This window comes from Salmo trutta, unplaced genomic scaffold (assembly GCF_901001165.1).
Source record: "Salmo trutta unplaced genomic scaffold, fSalTru1.1, whole genome shotgun sequence".
Taxonomy (NCBI): domain Eukaryota; kingdom Metazoa; phylum Chordata; class Actinopteri; order Salmoniformes; family Salmonidae; genus Salmo; species Salmo trutta.
Genome location: NW_021822395.1, coordinates 407391 through 432018, shown reverse-complemented (window position 1 = coordinate 432018; position 24628 = coordinate 407391). Strand labels below are relative to the sequence as shown.

Sequence of the window (24628 nt, the reverse complement as noted above, 5' to 3'; positions counted from 1 at the left end):
TAAAGTTACAGTTTGAATTCAGTGGCAGTTGGGATTTTTACTGATTTCGCATTCATGTTTATGACAGGAACATTTTTTGTATTTTACAACAGTACACTGACACCTGGTGGAAAAGTTTATGATTTTGGGATCAGGTGATCTCCACAGAAACATGCTTTGTTCTAACCGCAAACAACAGAACAGCTATACTTTTTTAGACATGTACTGTATATAACACTTGTATTTCCATAACAGATGTGCAGCCTGCAGACAGAATGTGTTCATATTTACAACCACCACAGAACATCTACAGTAAAGGAGAGGCTGATATATGGCAAGTCAGACAAAGAAAGAAATTGCATTTTCAGTAATCAAAATAATCACAGTAAATGCATATCTACCACTCTACCGTATAGCTGTATAGCTAGCTGTTACGAGAAGGTGTCTAATGCCATGTCGTCATTGGTCAATGGTGCCAGAAGGTCAGGGGTTAGGATGTGGCAGCTGGAGAGTTGAGTAAAGCCCATTGTCTCTCCTTGTGAACATGTTGTAGGGCCCAATGTCCTGTGGCTCCTCCTACAAATACATTAACAATAGTCACCATATTACACTGTAGAATCTCATATGGGGCTCTGAAAAATTCAATTGAAAAAGTAAAAGAGCGCAGTCTGCAGGGGCCTCATTAATAAACGCTGCATACGCACAAATGCTAACTTTAGACCATGAGTACGCACAGTTTCAAGTGGTTGAAATATTGCATTACAAGAAGGCATACGTAGCCTAGTATTAGCATTGTGCAGGAATATATAACACTCTTATTCAGAACAGTAAAACAGGCAGCTAAATATAATGCAATAATTCGCAGTTAGTGAGAAGTGCGAAAAAATCTATTTTATATTTGCATTGTAAAATAATTAGGTGTCCTTGCTAAGCAAAGCACAACTCTAGATTTCTTCTTCCTATTATTATTATATTTATTCTGCTCACTCTAAAGTTTACAAGATTTAAGCTATTAAAATGAAACCAACTTCCAAATGTCCAGACTGCCCCAACTTAGATTGCTTGTCAAAGTATTTTTGATGCTGTGTATACTTTTTGAGCTATAGCCATTTAAAATGTTCTTAAATTAACACGGGTTTGAATGAGAACCATACGAATAAATATATTGGGTCAGCATTGAGACCAGGATCTCATTTTTAAGGGAGCCCTGTGAACATGAACATACAATACATAATATCAATACAGTAAATACAACAAGATCAATCAAAACAAACACTAAATTCAAGGTGACCTGAAGGATATTCCATGAGCTGAGGCATAAAAACTAAAATAATTTGTCCCCAGGTCAGTGGAGACCTGCGGGTCCTCCAGAACCAGCCAGTCCAGAGAGCAGGTCTGAAAATGGCTGGATCTCCAGTCAATACATGAGCTGAGGTAGTGGGGGAGTCTCTGAAGAACCGCTTTATATACAAAAAGTATCCAATTCTGGGCCCTTCTCTGGTAGTCAGAGACTCCCGGGTAAGAAAACTATACAAAATGCAGTGATGTGTATGAAAATTGTCCCCAGTGACAAAACGCAGTGCTAAGTGATAGACTGAATCTAAAGGTTTTAAAACTGAGGCTGCCACATGCATGTAGATTATATCACCATAATAAATCACTGGGAGAAGTGTTGCTTGAACAATCTTCCTTATACTTTCCAAAGTGTGGCAGGATTTATTTCTATAAAAGAAACCAATCTTAATTCTTAACTTTTGTGTCAGTTTTTCAATGTGTGTTTTATCTTCATCCCAATACCCAAGTACTTATAATGGGGAACTTGCTCAATATGGGCTCCCTTCAATGTGCAAATGTGGGTCAATATTGCATGTCCTCAGGGTCAATATTACGAGACCTACAGAACAACATACATTTGGTTTTATTAGCATTTAGCAGTAGTTTAAGATCAGTAAGTGATTTTTGAATTGAGTTAAACCCATGCTGAAGGGCATGAATGGCCTGCTGTACTGAGGGGGGCGCAGGAGTAAATAACTGTCATCCACGTAGAGATGAATGTTACAGGTTTTAACAGACTAATATCATTTATATAAATAGTGAAGAGAACAGGGACCGAAATTGACCCGTGGCACACCTTTCGTAATATTGAGGAAACTAGATTTGATAGCGTCAGTAAGCAAACATTGTGTCCTGTCTGTTAGATAGTTCTTGAACCAATTGCAAAATGCCTGATCTAGGCCTATTTCAGACAACCTTAGAACAAGTACGAAATGGTCAACTGTATCAAATGCCTTTGACAAGTCAAAACACAAGGCAGCACAATGATTTTATGGTCTAAACAATGTAGCACATCATCTAAGTGTTGCTGCTGAAACAGTGCTATGTCCCGGTCTAAAACCAGACTGGTGCTCATTAAGAATACAATGACAAGTTAAAAAACTTTCTAAATTCTACTTTTCAGAAGCTATTTTATGAAATAGGTGGCTCACTGAAGCAAAGTGGTTATTAAAAGCACTACAAATGTCCATCTTATCTGTTATGGAGAGGCTGTTATAACCTGCAGGGGTAATGAGGGGATGGAATTTTGTTTCAGAGATTTGACTACCTTCCAGAAGGCACCTGAATTCTCACCATTCTCAGATGCACAGTTCAAGAAGTATGTTGATTTAGCTTTTCTAACCAGGGATAAACATCTATTTCTCATGCGTCTGAAGGACTGCCAGTCATACATAGAATCAGTTAGCCTAGCCTTAGCCCACGCTAAATTTCTCTCCTGAAGTTTCTCTGAAAGTTCATGCGTGAACCAGGGATTAGCTCTATCTCTTACCATTAGTTTCTTGAACAAAACAGGCTTATCTGCAATAGAGTTGAGTAAAGAAGTAAAACAATTTTGGGCCTGATCTGAGTCAGAGATATCGGACACAACCCCCTTTCAACAAGAATTGTTGCTAATTGAAATTCCTATTTTTCTCTTTGTAATAATGCGAGGGCAAGATTTAGGTAGATTTGCAGCTCTTATGCAGGCAATGGGACAATAGTCACTGAACTCACTAGCAAAAATTGGCTGTATACTTATAAGGAGCATTTGTCAAAATAATACCTAAAAGAGTAGATTTTTCAGGGTGTTTAAAGTTGGGGTGGTTTGGTTCAACTGAGTTAGGCTGAAAGTTATCTTCATTGATCTAAATCTATCATAAACTGGCATCAACTAATCCAGATTAAGATCACCCCAAAATTAATAATTCAGAGTTAGTATAGTTAGATAGCAAGTCAGGCAATTGGCTAAGAGCACATGTTGAGGCAAAGGGAGGGCAATAAATTCCCACTAGTGTAATTTGGGCATTATTACAGAGGTAGCTATTAAAAATGATCCTGCTCCTTGGCAAATTAAGCTAAAATACTAACTTAAAAACATTCAGGCTATCCTAACTTCTAATTTAAAAAATAATATTTTTATCAACTATTTTCATTTGCATAAATTAGCATAAATTACTCAACAACAGTAACTCTTGAACCATTCAAGCTAGAAAGACTAAACCAACTTTCAAATGTTCAGGCTATCCTATCCTATCAATCAATCAATCGATCTGACGACAACTACTCACCACAACCACATAGCTACTGACCACAACTACTAACCACAACTACTGACCACAACCACACAACTTCTGACCACAGCTACTGATCTCAACCACAAAGGTACTGACCACAACTACTGAGCAGTACTGACCACAACTACTGACCACAAGCACAAAACTACTGACCACAAGCACACAACTACTGAACCATACAACAACTGACCACAACTACTGACCACAACCACAGAATACTGACCACAACCCCACACCTACTGACCACAACCCCACACCTACTGACCACAACTACTGACCACACCCACAGAATACTGACCACACAACTATTGACCACAACCCCACACCTACCGACCACAACTACTGACCACACATCTACTGACCACAACCACAAAATGTCTGACCACAACCACACAGATACTGAGTACAACTACTGAACACAACCACACAACCACAAAACTACTGACCACAACCACAGAATACTGACCACACAACCACTGACCACAACTACTGACCACCACAACTGACCACAACCCCAACTACTGACCACAACCACACAACTATTGACCACACACCTACTGACCACAACCACACAACTACTAACCACACAACCACTGAACCACACAACTACTGACCACAGCTACTGACCACAACTACAAAACGATTGACCACAACTACTGACCGCTACTTACCAGAACAACTGACCACAACCACACAACTACTGGCCACAACCACAAAACTACTTACCACAACTACTGACCACAACTATTGACCATGTCCATACTGTAGGGCCCAAAGAACCAGCAACAGAACACTGACCACAACCACTGACCACAAACACACAAATACTGACCACAACTACTGACTACAGCTACAAACACCACCCCAACGATGACATGTGCAGACTGACAAAACGGATATGCATTTTCATAAATTAGCATAAACTACTCAACAACAGTAACTCTTGAACCGTTCAAGCTAGAAAAACCTAACCAACTTTCACATGTTCAGGCTATAATATCCTATCTACCAATCAATCAATCTGACCACAAATACTGACCACAACCACACAGCTACTGACCACAACTACTAACCAAAATGACTGACCACAACCACACAACAACAGACCACAATCACACAGCTACTGACCACACAGCTACTGACCACACAGCTACTGACCACAACCACTGACCACAACTACTGACCACAACTACTGGCCACAACCATACAGCTACTGACCACACAACTACTGACCACAACCACCCAACTACTGACCACACAACTACTAACCACAGCTACTGACCACAGCTACTGACCACACCCACAAAAGATTGACCACAACTATTGACCACTACTTACCACAACTACTGACCACAACCACACAACTACTGAACACACAACTAATGACCACAAGTACTGACCATGTCCATACTGTAAGGCCTAAAGAACCTACAACACAACCACACAACTACTGACCACAACTACTGAACACAGCTACAAACACCACCTCAATGATGACATGTGCAGACTACACATCTTTTTGCTATCATTCCTACTTCATAAACTATGAAGCTTGTTGTATCCCCATTCATTTCAATTGCAGAATGTAGGGTTCAACATTCAAAACTGAAATCACTGCCACAAAACTTTCTGAATGTTCAAACTAAAGCATTTTGAGAGCTTTAAAACCCATGATATGCCTTATGAGGATATAGTACTCACTGTAGCCTACTATACTAGCCCACTATAACCCACTATAATAACTCCACACCTACAAACCACCCCAAAATAGGTCACTATAACTAACACATAGCCTATGAAAACCCTTTTACTACCATTGTTACTACTAACATTACTACTGCCTTCACTACCACTACTACTATTTCACACGGGTATCCTGGAATGACGTTGACCTCATCCCGTCAGTAGATGATGCCTGGCTATTCTTTAAAAGTGCCTTCCTCACCATCTTAAATAAGCATGCCCCACTCCATCTTAAATAAGCTGCCCTTGACCAGCACAAAAACATCCTGTGGCGTTCTGCATTAGCATCGAATAGCCCCGTGATATGCATCTTTTCAGGGAAGTTAGGAACAAATATACACAGGCAGTTAGAAAAGCTAAGGCTAGCTTTTTCAAACAGAAATTTGCATCCTGTAGTACTAACTCAAAAAAGTTCTGGGACACTGTAAAGTCCATGGAGAATAAGAGCACCTCCTCCCTGCTGCCCACTGCTCTGAGGCTAGGAAACACTGTTACCACCGATAAATCCACTATAATTGAGAATTTCAATAGCATTTCTCTACGGCTGGCCATGCTTTCCACCTCGCTACCCCTACCCTGGTCAACTGCCCGGCACCCTCCACAGCAACCCGCCAAAGCCCCCACCATTTCTCCTTCACCCAAATACAGATAGCTGATGTTTTGAAAGAGCTGCAAAATCTGGACCCATACAAATCAGACGGGCTAGACAATTTGGACCCTCTCTTTCTAAAATTATCTGCCGAAATTGTTGCAACCCCTATTACTAGCCTGTTCAACCTCTCTTTCGTATCGTCTGAGATTCCCAAAGATTGGAAAGCTGCCGCGGTCATCCCCCTCTTCAAAGGGGGTGACACTCTAGACCCAAACTGCTACAGACCTATATCTATCCTACCCTGTCTTTCTAGGGTCTTTGAAAGCCAAGTTAACAAACAGATTACCAACCATTTCGAATCCCACCATACCTTCTCCGCTGTGCAATCTGGTTTCAGAGCTGGTCATGGGTGCACCTCAGCCACGCTCAAGGTCTTAAACGACATCATAACCGCCATCGATAAGAGACATTACTGTGCAGCCGTATTCATCGACCTGGCCAAGGCTTTCGACTCTGTCAATCACCACATTCTGATTGGCAGACTCGACAGCCTTGGTTTCTCAAATGATTGCCTCGCCTGGTTCACCAACTACTTCTCTGATAGAGTTCAGTGTATGAAATTGGAGGGCCTGTTGTCCAGATCTCTGGCAGTCTCTATGGGTGTGCCACAGGGTTCAATTCTCGGGCCGACTCTCTTCTCTGTATACATCAATGATGTTGCTCTTGCTGCTGGTGATTCTCTGATCCACCTCTACGCAGACGACGCCATTCGGTATACTTCTGCCCCCTCTTTGGACACTGTTAACTAACCTCCAGACGAGCTTCAATGCCATACAACTCTCCTTCCGTGGCCTCCAACTGCTCTTAAACGCAGGTAAAACTAAATGCATACTATTCAATTGATCACTGCCCGTACCTGCTCGCCCGTCCAGCATCACTACTCTGGACGGCTCTGACTTAGAATATGTGGACAACTACAAATACCTGGGTGTCTGGTTAGACTGGAAACTCTCCTTCCAGACTGACATTAAGCATCTCCAATCCAAAATTAAATCTAGAATCGGCTTCCTATATCGCAACAAAGCATCCTTCACTCATGCTGCCAAACACACCCTCGTAAAACTGACCATCCTACCGATCCTCGACTTCGGTGATGTCATCTATAAAATAGCCTCCAACACTCTACTCAATAAACTGGATGCAGTCTATCACAGTGCCATCCGTTTTGTCACCAAAGCCCCATACACTACCCACCATTGCGACCTGTACGCTCTCGTTGGTTGGCCCTCGCTTCATACTCGTTGCCAAACCCACTGGCTACAGGTTATCTACAAGTCTATGCTAGGTAAAGCCCCGCCTTATCTCAGCTCACTGGTCACCATAGCAGCACCCACTCGTAGCATGCGCTCCAGCAGGTATATCTCACTGGTCACCCCCAAAGCCAATTCCTCATTTGGCCGCCTCTCCTTCCAGTTCTCTGCTGCCAATGACTGGAACGAACTGCAAAAGTCTCTGAAGCTGGAGACTCATATCTCCCTCACTAGCTTTATGCACCAGCTGTCAGAGCAGCTCACAGATCACTGCACCTGTACATAGCCCATCTGTAAACAGCCCATCTATCTACCTACCTCATCCCCATACTGTATTTATTTACTTATCTTGCTCCTTTGCACCCCAGTATCTCTACTTGCACATTCATCTTCTGCACATCTACCATTCCAGTGTTTAATTGCTATATTGTAATTACTTCGCCACCATGGCCTATTTATTGCCTTAACTTACCTCATTTGCACTCACTGTATATAGACTTTTTGTTTTCTTTTTTTCTACTGTATTATTGACTGTATGTTTTGTTTATTCCATGTGTAACTCTGTGTTGTTGTATGTGTCGAATTGCTACACTTTATCTTGGCCAGGTCACAGTTGCAAATGAGAACTTGTTCTCAACTAGCCTACCTGGTTAATAAATAAAGGTGAAATAAAATGTTACAAAAAAACAACCATACATACTTCAAGACTAGCAAACACACCACATTTACTTCAGTAAATGCCATTTTCTAGTTTGAAATAGGCATATTTTTACTATTTATTTAATTTCCATGATCATTGCAGAATAATCTCACCTTTTCTGACTGTGATGGTTTCATAGCCTATAGGCTTACAACAAGTTAGGATAGGCTACCATTCATCGCATCTGTTATTTAAATCACGTGTAGCTCAGTTGGTAGAGCATGGTCAGGGTTGTGGGTTCGATTCCCACTGGGGAGCAGTATGAAAATGTAAGTCGCTCTGGATAACAGCGTCTGCTAAATGACTGAATCATAAATATAATTAGACCCACTTCACAGTACCAAATGGATAAGCTACTTTGCACTATGCGAGCCGATCCGAAGCGCAGTTTAACAGAAGAACAGAAGGTTCACCTTTTCCATTGACGTTTGTAGGCTACGTCTGAATACTGTACTGTCAAATTTCTCGAGTAGACAATATTTAATGTATAAACATAATATAAATGACCATTTAATTGGGCCTATTAAGCTATAATATCATGCGAAAGGGAGCATGGTTCATAACAGCTGACTTTATCAGAAGAACAGACAGTTGATATTTTGTATTGAAGTGAGTAGGCTACCACTGTAAGTAGGCCTATACCGTCATTTCGTTCCGAGTAGACAACGTTTCAGAATTCACAGCCAGTGCAGCATATTAAAAAGTTACAATCTGTTTACAGGTCCACAACAATTTGCAATAGGTTTTTTCAGCAAATGTCACTGTAAAAGTTTAAAACATTCTGCCAACACCTCCAGAGACATTTTATCAAGCTCGCCAACTGCTATTTAGAAACGGCCATGGTTTAATTTCAGTACACAGCGAAATAGGGCGTTACTGTCACCATAAAAGGTTTTTCAGGCAGATTTTAATGCTCATTCACGCGTGAACAGGTTCAGGACGGTCTGATTTATAACGGGAAACATGCGTATGTATGGCATCCACCAAGTTTATACATCTCAATATTGTTGTAAGTGTGCAGTCTATGCGTGCGGTCTTTTCAGAAATGCTGCACGCAGATATTTATTGTGAAATGTACGCAACGGTTATAAATGAGGACACAGCTGCCTTCATCTGACTAACAGGCAAGCAGTGTTGTGGCACCTCGTTGACGGTTCCAGACACTTGTAGCTGTGTTCTCCTGTTGAGCAAAAAATAACAAGAGTTAACATAGCACCAAATGAAACCTGTTTTACACAGCACATTTTCCGGAGCTAAATGATTGTGGGCAGTGTACGTGTTTTTTTTACCACACTCATTTTTGACAGGAAATGATAAGTGAGAAGCCACAACAGTGCAGCTATTGGAAACTACTCACTGGTCACAGATGTCAGTTGAACATCTAGCCTAGTTTCGTTTTACATTTTGGTTGAAGCCCCCATGAACTCATAGCATTGCATGTAAGTCTGACACCAATTCAGTACTATATCCTCATTGTAGAACTCAAATATATTTGGGAATGCATAATTTCTACAACAGTTCTTCCAAGTAATTATTCAAATACCAAAAATCTGTCAAACACTCATGACAGAAACTCTTTTACCAAACTATTAGTTTTATCTTACCTGAGATTAATTTTCCTCATGATTACGCCACCAAACACCAGGACAGATACACATGCTGCAACGCCTGTTATCATCCCCCAATAGAAGAGACTGTTGTCTGTGGCCTGTTGCACTTGGGTTCCTGAGAAAGGGGAAAATATATATTATAATCTTGTGTGTTTCTCTTGAGCCATCTTGTTCATTTACATTAAGGCAACGTGTTGTTGACAGTCTCTATATTTTAAGACATTATTACATGTATTGATGACAAAATCCAATATTGTGACTACAGAAATTCTCTCACTCCTATGACAGACGTTACGAAACAAGACCACAAAACACTGACAGAACATAAAGGTAAGCACATGACAGGCATTCCACTAAATATGTGGTGATAAGATATGCTGGAGTTCATTTTAAAATGATTGTGAACAATCCCATCAGACCAAACACTTACCATTGACAGAAATATGTATGTTTATATCAGAACTGCCTTTATAATATGTACAATAACAGGTGTAGTTCCCTTCATCAGATGGTTGTATGTTGGTGATGTGTAGAAACACTCTGTCATTCTCTCTCTGTAGTGTGACTCTGGGGTCACAAGTGCTGTTGGTATGATTTGTCTCAAATTCTAGTGCAATTTGACACTCATGACCCTCACGTATAACTCTATATTTGTGACATACTACTGTCATGATGTCAGTGAGAGTTTGGTTTGGGCAGAGAAGAGTGGCGTCTGCTCCTCCGGTCTCCAATGTTTTCTCTTGAGTCACTGTAAACAGGAAGGGAAAAAGTTTGTGAGTATATTATTTCATGAGATCGGTTTGATTGAGCATGAGTAGTACTATCAATTCTCATTAATAAAAAGTCCCATTTCAGTCTACAGAAATTACTACAGACACAAATGGATGTTTTATAATGGTAAAAAGAAACCTGGCACAAGAAAAAGTAACTTTACTGAATTGTTAATGCCCAAATGAAGATGACCCAAAGTGAATTAATGACCTCATACTAAAGCTATATCAATGTAACAGGAATATAATATGGGGGGGTTTAACTGTTTACGGGATGCAACTCTAAACAAGTCATCAACTAAACTATATCCTCTTCCTAACATGTCTAAGGTATTAAACCACAACATTAAAGAGATGGGTCTGTGTGAACTGTGGAGATAGAAACATCCAACTGAAAGACAATACTCCTATTACTCTCACCTCCAAAACTCATATTCAAGAAGTTACTTTTTTATTGTAAACTTGGCTTTAATTGACTGTTTCTGAATGCAAATACCTTCCTATAATAATTATGGACAATAGTCCATTGTCTTTCACGTTTAAGCTCAAACCTCCTATACCAATAGCAGAGACATAGAGATCCAACACAATGTTTCTTGGAGATAAGGAGTTTACTTCATATCGCAACACACAGATAGATATGTTTTTGGAAATAAATGTAGGCAATGAAGTATGCTCAACTGTAGTCTAGGAAGCTCTTAAATCATACACGAGAGGTTGTATCATGTCTTACTCTTCACATAAGAAAAATAAGACCAATAAAGAATTAGTAATACTAGAACAGAAAATCCACGACTTAGAAAGAAAACACAGTTTAGATAGAAATGTTGACACCCTTCAACAGTTAAACACTATGAAGCTTGAATATAAGACAATAAACTCTCGATCTGCAGATATTGCTGCCATAAAATCCAAGCAACAATATGTTGAGCAAGGTGAAAGTGCAGGGGAAACGCTTGCTTGGCAAATTAAGAAAGAGGAATGAACCATCCATAGCATTCAAACCCCAGATGGTAGCATAACAATTGTTCCTTCTGAAGTTAACTCAGTCTTTAAAATATTTTATCACAATCTGTATCAATCCCAAAACAAAAGTTCAAAGGAATATATAGACATTTTCCTCAATAAGGCCATTTTACCAATTATAAATGAACCAGAGAAAAGGAATATGGATAAAACATTACCCCAGGTGAACTGTTGGAGGCCATCAATAATCTACAGATTGGGAAATCTCCTGGTAATGATGGATTCCCAGTGGAATGTTATAGACACCTTTATCCCAGATTACTAAGGCCTATGTTATTATGCTCACAGCAGCTCTAGAGAAAAATGAACTTCCCCAGTCACTATGTTTGGCTACAATCACCCTACTTAAAAATAAAGATAATGATCCACTGTCATGCAGATCCTTCTGCCCAGTATAACTTTTGAATGTGGATCACAAAATCATTGCTAAGGTTTTGGCTTTTCGTTGGCATAGAAACAGTAATGCAAAGGTTAATTCACTCAGATCTAACAGGGTTTATAAGAAAAAGGATGTCTTCAGACAATCTCCACAGTTTTTTTCAATGTAATCTATCATACCACCATCAAAGTCATGAAGTGGAAAGAAACAACCTTGCCAGGCACCCTTATTTGGAATAACCCCACCTTACCTCCAGCATTTAGTGATGACACCTTTAAGTCATGTTCCAAAGTGGCATCATGAATTTGTAACATGTTTACTATGATGGATATATACTGTCATTGAATGAATTACATTATCCAAGGCTGATTTCTTTCAGTTCTCACAACTCAGAAATCATATTCAGTCACTTCAACAGAATCTGGATGAACCTAAGGCATCTAGCATAGAGAACATACTGAAAGAAGCTGCTACGCTAAAGAAGTTGATTGCCAAGTTATATCAAGAGCTGATTGAAACTCTACCTGATGGTTCAGAACCTATAATGAACAAATGGTAAACAGATCTAAATGAAGAAATTGAGGAGAACCATTGGTCACAGAAATGTCCGTTTTAACATCCGTTTTGTCACCAAAGCCCCATATACCACCCACCACTGCGACCTGTACGCTCTCGTTGGCTGGCCTTCGATTCATAATCGTCGCCAAACCCACTGGCTCCAGGTCATCTACAAGACCCTGTATAGGTAAAGTCCCCCCTTATCTCCGCTCACTGGTCACCATAGCAGCACCCGCCTGTAGCACGCGCTCCAGCAGGTATATCTCTCTGGTCACCCCCAAAGCCAATTCCTCCTTTGGCCATCTCTCTTTCCAGTTTTCTGCTGCCAATGACTGGAACGAACTACAAAAATCTCTGAAACTGGAAACACTTATCTCCCTCAGTAGCTTTAAGCACCAGCTGTCAGAGCAGCTCACAGATCACTGCACCTGTACATAGCCCATCTATAATTTAGCCCAAACAACTACCTCTTCCCCTACTGTATTTATTTATTTTATTTATTTTATTTTGCTCCTTTGCACCCCATTATCTCTATTTCTACTTTGCACTTTCTTCTACTACAAATCTACCATTCCAGTGTTTTACTTGCTATATTGTATTTACTTTGCCACCATGGACTTTTTTTTGCCTTTACCTCCCTTATCTCACCTCATTTGCTCACATTGTACATAGACTTATTTTTCTACTGTATTATTGACTGTATGTTTGTTTTACTCCATGTGTAACTCTGTGTTGTTGTATGTTGTCGAACTGCTTTGCTTTATCTTGGCCAGGTCGCAATTGTAAATGAGAACTTGTTCTCAACTTGCCTACCTGGTTAAATAAAGGACTTGTTCTCAACTTGCCTACCTGGTTAAATAAAGGTGAAAAAAATAAAATAAATAAATATGTGAACATTTTTATATCTGCTCCTACAATTTAAGACATGAACTAATGCAATGTAAGATCATTCATAGGACTTACTATACTCCTGCCAGAATGCATGTAATGTCACCCAGAAATGTCACATCTCTGTTGGAGATGCAAAAAGCACAAAGGAACTCTATTACATATGCTGTGGTCCTGTGACAAACTGACACCATTCTGGGATAATGTATGTGCTATCATTTCATTGTGTCTAGGAATTTATATCCATTCATCTCCATGATTAAGTTTGTTGGGAAATGTAAATATTGGTAATCAATATCATAGAAAGTTTTGAAATCTAGGTCTACTGGCTGCAAAAAAGAATAAAGCCATCAATTGGAAAGCCCCATATCCACCCTCAATAACAAACTGTAGTTAAACCATACATATTAAACCATACATATTAAACCATACATATTAAACCATACGTATTAAACCTTACATATTTGACAGAATTTGGAAATGTTATGTTGACCATGTTAGAGAATGTTTTGTATAGTTGCCATTTTGTTTTTGTGTTGCTTGTGATAAAACATAAGATGAGTATCTAGTGGTAGTGAAATAAAAATGAAAGTTTATTCTTGTTGAGTAACTGCATTAAAACTGTAGTGAGCAATTACACTTTACAATACAGTGTCGTTATTACTGAACTGTATAGGTCTAACTCCTGTAAGGACTCCTGTAAGGTTCAGGGCTAGTGTACAAATTAAATAGATCATGGGATACATCTCGCTTACCGTCAACAGCTGTGAATAGACCCCACAGCACCAGAAGCAGAGCAAGTCTGGATACACTTCCACACATACTGACCAACTGCAGAACCAAACGTCGACCCAACACTGCCTGCTCAGACCGACTATAGATATGACGTCAATGCAACGTTATTTACTCAGTAGAGGAACAAAATAAAACTAAATCAAACCAAAGTGACGCTCATTTGACTGGGTTGACTTGGTTATAATGGGCCTTGAGAGCTGAGCGTAGGAAGTGCTGCTGTCGTCTAGCTTGTATTCATGTTACTCCTATGCAGAAACAATGGCACCTCTGCAAGTGCAACCTAGTTTTTGTGACTGGGGTCTTTGTAGAGCACCACAGAGAGGTCTTATGATCTACCACAGACACATCAACAGGTCCACTTGCTTCTTTAGACACCAACAATTATAGATTTTGCACCACCATAAGGCTGAAGGGTGCTTTTTAACAGATTTTTTTATTTTTTATTTTTATTTCACCTTTATTTAACTAGGCAAGTCAGTTAAGAACAAATTCTTATTTACAATGATGGCCTAGCAAAAGGCAAAAGGCCTCCTGTGGGGTTGGGGGCTGGGTTTAAAAATATATATAAATTAAATAAAATATAGGACAAAACACACATCAACACAAAACAGGGAACAAACATTATAGTGCACAACAGCACAGAAGGGCAAAAAGGTAGAGACAACAATACATCACGCAAATCAGCCATAACTGTCAGTAAGAGTGTCCATGATTGAGTCTTTGAATGAAGAGATGGAGATGTCCAGTTTGAGTGTTTTTTTGCACCTCATTCCAGTCGCTAGCTGCAGCGAACTGAAAATACGAGCGACCCAGGGATGTGTGTGCTTTGGGGATCTTCAACAGAATGTGACTGGCAGAACGGGTGTTGTATGTGGAGGATGAGGGCTGGAGTAGATATCTCAGATAGGGGGGAGTGAGGCCTAAGAGGGTTTTATTAATAAGAATCAACCACTGGGTCTTGCGACGGGTATACAGAGATGACCAGTTTACAGAGGAGTATAGAGTGCAGTGATAAGGAGCATTGGTGGCAAATCTGATGGCAGAATGGTAAAGAACATCTAGCCGCTCAAGAGAGCACCATTACCTGCAGATCTATACATTACGTCTCTGTAATCTAGCATGAGTAGGATGGTCATCTGAATCACGGTTAGTTTGGCAGCTGTGGTGAAAGAGGAGCGATTACGATTTAACTTTAACCTGCAGCTTTGATATGTGCTGAGAAAAGGACAGTGTACCATCCAGCCATACTCCCATGTACTTGTATGATGTGACTACCTCAAGCTCTAAACCCTCAGTAGTAATCACACCTGTGGCGAGAGGGGCATTTTTCTTACCAAACCACATCACCTTTGTTTTGGAGGTGTTCAGAACAAGGTTAAGGGCAGAGAAAGCTTGTTGGACACTAAGAAAGCTTTGTTGTAGAACGTTTAACACAAAATCCGGGGAGGGGCCAGCTGAGTATAAGACTGTATCATCTGCATATAAATGGATAAGAGAGGTTCCTACTGCCTGAGCTATGTTGTTTATGTAAATTGAGAAGAGCGGGGGGCCTAGGATTGAGCCTTGGGGTACACCCTTGGTGACAGGCAGTGGCTGAGACAGCAGATGTTCTGACTTTATACACTGCACTCTTTGAAAGAGGCAGTTAGCAAAGAGACACCAATACTCCTTAGCCAGCTGACAAGAATGGAATGGTCTACCGTATCAAAAGCTTTGGCCAAGTCAATAAAAATAGCAGCACAATTAGAATCAAGGGCAATGGTGACATCATTGAGGACCTTTAAGGTTGCAGTGACACATCCATAACCTGAGTGGAAACCAGATTGCATACCAGAGATAATACTATAGACATCAAGAAAGCCAGTCAGTTGATTATTGACAAGTTTTTCCAATGCTTTTGATAAACAGGGCAAAATAGCAATAGGCCTATAACAGTTAGGATCAGCTTGATCTCCCCCTTTAAATAAAGGACAAACCGTGGCTTCCTTCCAAGCAATGGGAACCTCCCCAGAGAGGAGAGACAGGTTAAAAAGGTCAGAGATGAGCTTGGCGATGATAGGGGCATCAACCTTAAAAAAGAAAGGGCCTAAACTGTCTGACCCAGAAGTTTTTTTGGGGTCAAGTTTAAGGAGCTCCTCTAGCACCTCGGACTCAACTTTGTAGCGGGATAGGAAAAAGAGGGGTGTCACGAGAATTTTCAATCCCAATGATAATAACTAACAATCAATTAAGCTTTGACCAATCCCCGAGGTTTGTAAAACCCTGGGTTTAATAATAATTAGGCAAATACTCAGTTTATGCAAAATGTCTGTAAAGTTTATTCACGAGAACGTTCTAAAGTCAAAATACAAAGAACATGTCATTTTATAACTCGGATTTAGCAATCTGGCCGGCCGGACCTAGCTACTCTGGCTGGCGGGAGCCACCTATCTGGCGGGCCAGACCTACCTATCAGGCCGGGCACATTTGGCCGGACCTATTTATCTGGCCGGACCAAGCTATCTGGCCGGTCTGCCGGACCAAGCTATCTGGCCGGACCTAGGACATCAACAGCCAGCCATTGCGTGTAGAATAGCTCAATCTACTCAATGATTGCCCCTATTTTAGTGAATTTGCGCGAGAGATTGCAAGCCAAGAAATTGCGAAATACAGCAATACCATAGCCTATAGCCTAGATCTTTTGATTACCGATACACATTTCTGTTTGTCTGTCTGGTGGCCGACATGCCTCTTAATGCCTGGTTGTGCCCCTCCCATCTCTCTCTCCCTCGCACTTTCTTTGCTGTGAAAGATGTGTGAGTTTGTGTTCTCTAAATAGACTACGGAAAATAGTTTAATCCCATGCTAAAATACTGCATTTTAGGAGTCAAGCTTGACAACCAGAAATGGGAGTTGACACCGGGAGTCGACAGGCAAGGAGTTGAGGAATCTATTATTTTGAAGTCGACTCCCCATTACTATCCATATGGCAGTTAGGACAGAGCGCCCGGTAAATTACACAACAACACAGGTGGAAATCAACAACAGTTTCTCGAAATGTATAGACAAAACTTTGACTAAATTTGACTGCTAGGTGGTAGTCCCTGGTGTCCTGCATTCTTGTTTTACATTTGAAAGCGGCGGTTTGTTGAGAAGAACGTCAAGGAAATAAATAATTTGCTAGCTAGCTCGCTGTTAGCTCTCAGGATAATCCTCCATGGACATGGTAGCTACATTTTCATTTTGACCTGTTGTAGGCGCTGACATTTAGATTTATGTTTAGTTAATTGATATTAAGTGTGTGTGTGTGTGTGTGTGTGTGTGTGTGTGTGTGTGTGTGTGTGTGAGATATGGTACATGAAAACACGAAACCTAGATTGCTTGTGTGTGTAGACAGTAAGCTAGGCTAATTCTTGAAACTTGTACCCCCAATAAAGATGTGAAGATTTTCTTGATTCATCAGAGATCCTTGTATTTTTGTGTATTTTGTATTTGAGAATACCATAAATTTAGCATATCCCTGCTCCCCCTCAACAGTATTCTAACGTCTGTTAATTCTCCACTGTCTGTTTTTTTGCAGGAATCTTCTAATTTGGATGAATGAGGGAACTAAAGGAAGCAGTACATAAGTTATCCAGCCTGCTGACTAAGAAATGGAAATAGCCTATGCTTTGCTGTCTTTCTCTCTCTATCTCTCTCCGTCTGTCTGCCTGCCCGCCTGACTGGCATATTGCTGATGGGCAACATAGTCAATGTACTTGCTAGGCTAAGCCTAACTTCTTTAAGACCTTGATTCGTCTCTGTCTTTACAGTTCCTGAAACATGTCAGTGGCCTGATGCATGGTCTCTACAGAGGTGCTTGGCCACCCACTCAGTTACCAGTGACCTATTCTGCCACATCCCAAGGAATTGAGAGCGCAGGACCACCCCTTAAATCCATAGTCATTGACACAGAGGGTTCTACCTGGAACCCAAAACGGTTCAAACTGGAACCAAAAAGGCTTTGCCTATGGGGACAGCTGAACAACCTTTTGGACCCTTGTTTCTAAGAGTGTAGTGTAAGTAGATCTAATTGAAAAAGCACCACTTCTAATAAAATAACATTGTAAAGCAAATCAAATCCTATTTTAACTCAGCTTTTTTTTTCAGGTGCAAAAGCCTTGTGTCCTGATTCAACAAAAACCTCCCCTGGTGAGTCATGTAAAGTTTTCTGATTCAACAGACACCTCTTCTGGTGAGTCATGTAAAGTTTCTACCATTTCTCTCTTGCTCATTCTCTGTCGCTCACTCAAACTCACACACTTGCAGTTGCAGAGAAGAGGAAGAGATTTACTAATTACACCCATTTCTAACACTGTTTGTTGCAGGAATTATATGCATACCTTTTCAACAATATAATATTTTATTGCCTCTTTACACATATTTACATTTTTGCATTTAACTTAGTTTTTTAAGACTGCCACGCTGTCCTATATTGGGGAATCTCTGTCCGGGACAATGTCCTCAGGATTATGGAGCTGTGTGTTTATAATATTTTTTTTGAATATTATTATGTATTAGGATTAAGCTAATCTTGACCATTTAGAGAGGAGTTAAACATTTTCATTATCAAACTACTGTCTAATTTTAATAACCTCTTTCTTAAAATATTTCTGATTGATGACCAATGGATTAATGTCCCACTTCAATATGAAGGGACAGAGGAGCAAACATGCCTTTGCTACCACTTTTAGTAGATTCTGACTGTTACAGATATTTTACTGTGTGTTACTGTTATGTCCTGCATGCCCACATTATGCAAATCATAAAAAAAGTCATAATTGTATGCTTACAGTAAGTGTCATGAAAAGTCAGGAGGTTGATGTGTTATGGGCCTTCTGGAAAGTCCTAAAATATGCCCCTGAGCCGTGTTGGGGAAGGACGCAAAGTATTTTCTTTAAAGACATCTCTAAGCTATAACTGCCACAAAATTCTTTAACTAGTACCATGGAAATACTTTTAGCCAGCTGAGTAGACATCATTTCTTCAAGAGTGTCATCTTATGGTTTGCTTTTAAAATATCAACTTGATGAAGTTGTAATGCGCTGATTGTCTTCACTGTAGATCTGACCCATCACACCACTCTTCAAGAGGACCACTAGGCTCCAGATCTGACCCATCACACCACTCTTCAAGAGGACCACTAGGCTCCAGATCTGACCCATCACACCACTCTTCAAGAGGACCACTAGGCTCCAGATCTGATCCATCACACCACTCTTCAAGAGGACCACTGTGCTCCAGATCTGACCCATCACACCACTCTTCAAGAGGGCCACTATGCTCCAGATCTGACCCATCACACCACTCTTCAAGAGGGCCACTATGCTCCAGATCGGACCCATCACACCACTCTTCAAGAGGACCACTCTGCTCCAGATCTGACCCATCACACCACTCTTCAAGAGGACCACTGTGCTCCAGATCTGACCCTTCACACCACTCTTCAAGAGGACCACTACGCTCCAGATCGCCTTCTGTGCTCAGAGGTCCTTGATGAGGATCTAGCCCATCACACCACTGTTGCAGTTTAACTTTAATTGGTAACTATGGAAACAACTAGAAATGTAATGAACAATGTTTTCAATATCCAACTTTATCCTCTGCAGATCTTATTGCAGTACACTCTTAGGGGAAAAACCTTATTTAGCTGTCCCCATAGGAGAACCCTTGAAGAATCCTGTTTGATTCCAGGTAGAACCCTTTTGGGTTCTATGTAGAACCCTTTCCACAGAGGGTTCTAAATGGAAACCAAAAGTGTTCTACGTGGAACCAATAAGGGTTATTCTATGGGGACACCTGAAGAACCCTTCTGGAACCCTTTTTTCTAAGAGTGTACGTAATAAGCTGTAGTCAGGTGGTCATTACTATGACCAGTAGGATACATAATATAGCACATAATATAGTGGTCAGAATTATGACCAGCTGGTCAGATAGAGGTCACAATTATAACCAACTGGTCACATGGGGGTCAGAAAAAGACGTCATATTCTTGTCAGTAAAAATACGTTCAAAAATGTCCTTTGTCATACAGTTTGCGACAGAGTAAGACGTCATAAAAAGATGTCATACTGACGTCTTTTCAACCAGGTTTTGACCACTGGGTGGGATACCAGTGTAAGTAGGCCTATACTGTAGTTGTCATTTGTTTCCAAGTAGACAATGTTTCAGAATTCAAGGTCAGTGCAGCATATTAAAAATACGTTATTGAATTCAAACAATCTGTTTGAGGTCCCCAACAATTTGCAATAGTTTTTTTTCAGAAATTGTCAGATACAGCAAATGTCACTGTAAAAGTTAAAAACATTCTGCCAACCCCTCCAGAGACATTTCGTCAAGCTCGCCATTGCTATTTAGAAACAGTCATAGTATAATTCCAATACTTCCAAAGTATACAGCAAAAAAAGGCGTTATTGTCACTATAAATGGTGAATGAAGGCCGTTTTTCAGGCAGATTCTCATTCATGCGCACACAGGTTCAGGACGGTCTGATTTATAACAGGAAACATGCGTATATGTATGGCAACCACCAAGTTTATACATCTCAATATTGTTGTAAGTGTGCAGTCTTTTCAGAAATGGCGCATGCAGATATTTATTGTGAAATGAACGCAACGGTTATAAATGAGGACCCAGATTCCTTCATCTTACTAACAGGCAACAACAAGCAGTGTTGTGGCACCTCGTTGACTGTTCCAGACACTTGTAGCTGTGTTCTCCTGTTGAGCAAAAAATAACAAGAGTTAACATAGCACCAAATGAAACCTGTTTTACACAGCACATTTTCCGGAGCTAAATGATTGTGGGCAGTGTACGTGTTTTTTTTACCACACTCGTTTTTGACAGGAAATGATAAGTGAGAAGCCACAACAGTGCAGCTATTGGAAACTACTCACTGGTCACAGATGTCAGTTGAACATCTAGCCTAGTTTCATTTTGGTTCAGTTGTCAGCTAACGTGATTCAACATGAATTCAGCAAATAATGTCACTATGTTATTGGATTTAGGTTAAAAGTTGGGGGGAATAGGAAATTCCCTTACATTGATTACTTTTTGCAAATCCAATCAGTCCTATGTTGTCATCATATTGCATTTTGTTGAAATGAAGTGGAAACAACATTGTTCCAACCAGTTTTTGCCCAGTGGGTAGTGATCAGTACAAACTCATTGAGTCAGACTTAAAGTAGGTCAAGTAGCCTGTGTGTTATACATGGTGTTTGGGTATTTAAAAATGTGTCAGTAGGATATATAGTATTGCATGTAAAGGGCTAACCAAGAAAAACTTCCAAAAGGACTAATTCGAGACAGAAAGGAGTTGGAGCACTCAACTGTCACCTGTTATCATCCTATAAAATGGATTAAAGTGAGCTAAAATAAATCCATCTCTGCCTTTCCAATTACTTTCTGCCTCAAATTAGTCCTTTGGGATGTTTTTCCTGGTAATGCCTTCTCATGCTTTTCATCATTGTTGTTGAGCACCCCTCCTTTCCTTTGTTTGCTGAAGATTGAAGGCCCACCTGAACTCATATCATTGCATGTATTTCTGATAAGGAAATTATATAATAAAGGTAAATGAATAAAGAATCCCTCCCTGAAACGTAACTGATTAGTAGATATGTAGCATGTGTGATGAATAATTAAAGTACTGAACATAAGTCCCATGAGGCCTAGTAGAGGCCCGGGAGGAAGAGCAATGTGTGTGTGTGTGTTAGTGGGCCTAAGGGAACTGTAGACGTGTGTGTGACCCGACCTGAAGAGGCTTGGAAGAAACAGGGAGTAACCTTCAAGGTCCCCCTAATCTCGGGGGAAAGGAACAGGCAGCGCTGGATAGTGATTAACAGTGGTGAGAAGTCCGGGGAGGGATACTATTCACCTACTGTTCGTGTGTATGGATGTGCGTAGGATATCTACTGTTTGTGTGGAGGTATGTGTGTAAGCGGGGAGGGAGCATAAAATAAACTTCTTTGTGTAATGTACTTCAGAACGTTCTCTGAATAAACTGTACAGACCTTTTGCAGAAAGCTGAGTCCTTGCCTAATTATTATTAACCCAGTGTCTTACAAACCTTGGGGATTAGTCAAGGCTTATTGATTATTAATTATTATCATTGGGATTTGAAAATTCCCGTGACAATTTCTGACACCAATTCAGTACTCTATCCTCATTGTAGATCTAATATGTATTTGAGAATGCACCATTTTTACTACAGTGCTTCCAAGTAGTTATTCAAATACCAAAAAGCTGAGAAACACTCTTTTACCAAGCTATTAGTTTTATCTTACTTGAGATACATTTTCCTCATGATTACGCCACCAAACACCAGGACAGCTACACATGCTGCAACACCTGTTATCATCCCCAAATAGAAGAGACTGTTGTCTGTGGCCTGTTGCACTTGGGTTCCTGAGAAAGGGGAAAATATATATTATAATCTTGTATGTTTGTCTTGAGCCATCTTGTTCATTTACATTAAGGCAACGTGTTGTTGACAGTCTCTATATTTTAAGACATTATTACATGTATTGAGGACAAAATCCAATATTGTGACTACAGAAATTCTCAGTTCTGTCAGATGTAACTTCTATGACAGACGTTATGAAACAAGGCCACAAAACACTGACAGAACATAAAGGTAAGCACATGACAGGCATTCCACTAAATATGTGGTGATAAGATATGCTGGAGTTCATTTTAAAATTATTGTGAACAATCCAATCACCAAACACTTACCATTGACAGAAATATGTATGTTTATATCAGAACTGCCTTTATAATATGTACAATCACAGGTGTAGTTCCCTTCATCATGCTGCTCCTATAACTTAAGACATGAACTAATGCAATTTAAGATAATTCATAGGACTTACTATACTCCTGCCAGAATGCATGTAATGTCACCCAGAAATGTCACATTTCTGTTGGAGATGCACAAAGTACCCTATTACATATGCTGTGGTCCTGTGACAAACTGACACCATTCTGGGATAATTTATGTACTATCATTTCACGATTATGTTTGTTGGGAAATGTAAATATTGGGATCAATATCAGAGAAAGTTTTGTAATCTAGGTCTACTTGCTGCAAAAAAAATTGTAAAGCCATTAACTGGAAAGCCCCATTTCTACCCTCAGTTCAAACCTCCAGTTTGTTACTATCTAGCTACATCCCATTAGACTTATAAAATCAAACATAAGCCAGATAGACATACTGTATTTGACAGAATTTGGAAATGTTTCAACCATCTTAGAGAATGTTTTGTATAGTTGGCATTTTGTTTTTATGTTTGTGTTTAATTAAGAGCATTAGTAGCTAGTGGTAGGGAAGTAAAAAAGAAAGTTTATTCTTATTGACTAACTGTATTAAAACTAGTGAACTATTTGGTTACACTACAATACAGTATAGGTCTAACTCCTGTAAGTACTCCTGTAAGGTTCAGGGCTAGTGTACAAATTAAATAGATCATGGGATACATCTCTCTTACTGTCAACAGCTGTGAATAGACCCCACAGCACCAGCAGCAGAGCAAGACTGGATACACTTCCACACATACTGACCAACTGCACAACCAAACGTCGACCCAACACTGCGTGCTCAGACCGACTACAGATATGACGTCAATGCAACGTTATTTACTCAGCAGAGGAACAAAAATAAACTCAATCAAACAAAAGTAATGCTCCTTTGACTGGGTTGACTTGGTTATAATGGGCCTTGAGAGCTGATAGGAGGAAGTGGTGCTGTTTTCTAGCTTCTACCTGTCCTACTGTTTCACAGAAACACTTGCACTTCTCCTAATGCATCTTGGTCTTTGTGACTGGGGTCTTTGTAGAGCACCACAGAGAGGTCTTATGATCAACCACATCAACAGGTCCACTTCCTTCTTTAGACACAAACAATGATAGATTCTGCACCACCACAAGGCTGAAGGGTGTTTTTATCAAGTGTAGAACTGATGCAGGTTATGGTTAGTTTCAGTCAACACAAACGGCCAATGTGTACACGTTGTAGTTCTATAGAAGAAACCCTGATAGGAGAAGCAATTTTTTGCATAAGTGGGAAGTGTCATTAAGTCAACATATGTTCTGACACCTGTCATAACTGCAAAAAGTACACTGCCTTGTTATGTAGATATGTCAATATTACAATGCTCTTATGATGTATAGTTCAAATGAAGTATTACCCAACTGTCTTACCGCGTCATAACCCCAAATATACTGCTCCAAAAAATAAAGGGAACTTAAACAACACATCCTAGATCTGAATGAAAGAAATAATCTTATTAAATACTTTTTTCTTTACATAGTTGAAAGTGCTGACAACTAAATCACACAAAAATAATCAATGGAAATCCAATTTATCAACCCATGGAGGTCTGGATTTGGAGTCACACTCAAAATTAAAGTGGAAAACCACACTACAGGCTGATCCAACTTTGATGTAATGTCCTTAAAACAAGTCAAAATGAGGCTCAGTAGTGTGTGTGGCCTCCACGTGCCTGTATGACCTCCCTACAACGCCTGGGCATGCTCCTGATGAGGTGGCGGATGGTCTCCTGAGGGATCTCCTCCCAGACCTGGACTAAAGCATCCGCCAACTCCTGGACAGTCTGTGATGCAACGTGGTGTTGGTGGATGGAGCGAGACATGATGTC

General features: G+C 40.2%; 1 protein-coding gene and 1 long non-coding RNA gene across 3 annotated transcripts; one reads left to right on the top strand and one right to left on the bottom strand.

Annotated features, from left to right (window-relative positions):
* Positions 1-102: 102 nt before the first annotated feature.
* LOC115182093 (uncharacterized) lies at positions 103-14218 on the bottom strand. Of its 2 annotated transcripts, none has more exons than XM_029743746.1 (5): positions 13919-14218; positions 9973-10290; positions 9537-9657; positions 9055-9112; positions 103-555 (listed from the first exon to the last, which is right to left on the bottom strand). In XM_029743746.1, exons 1-5 carry the CDS (start codon positions 13983-13985, stop codon positions 463-465), a joined length of 657 nt encoding a protein of 218 aa, XP_029599606.1. In that variant the 5' UTR covers positions 13986-14218; the 3' UTR covers positions 103-462. The 2 variants fall into 2 exon arrangements, with proteins under 2 accessions (XP_029599606.1, XP_029599607.1); XM_029743747.1 differs by having other exon boundaries at positions 9076-9112.
* Positions 14219-17955: 3737 nt separating this feature from the next.
* On the top strand, positions 17956-21997 carry LOC115182094 (uncharacterized). The gene is made up of 2 exons (XR_003873621.1): positions 17956-17995; positions 18087-21997. It is a non-coding gene; the product is annotated as an uncharacterized LOC115182094 (long non-coding RNA).
* Positions 21998-24628: the final 2631 nt, after the last annotated feature.

What these genes read in the sequence shown, in the direction of transcription:
- LOC115182093 (XM_029743746.1), bottom strand. Translation starts at nt 13,985, where the DNA reads ATGTGTGGAAGTGTATCCAGACTTGCTCTGCTTCTGGTGCTGTGGGGT. An exon ending in ATGAGGAAAATTAATCTCAG is followed by an intron (nt 9,113 to 9,536) that starts GTAAGATAAAAC and finishes TTTGCTCAACAG; the next exon opens with GAGAACACAGCTACAAGTGT. An exon ending in TGCCACAACACTGCTTGCCT is followed by an intron (nt 556 to 9,054) that starts GTTAGTCAGATG and finishes ATGTATTTGTAG; the next exon opens with GAGGAGCCACAGGACATTGG.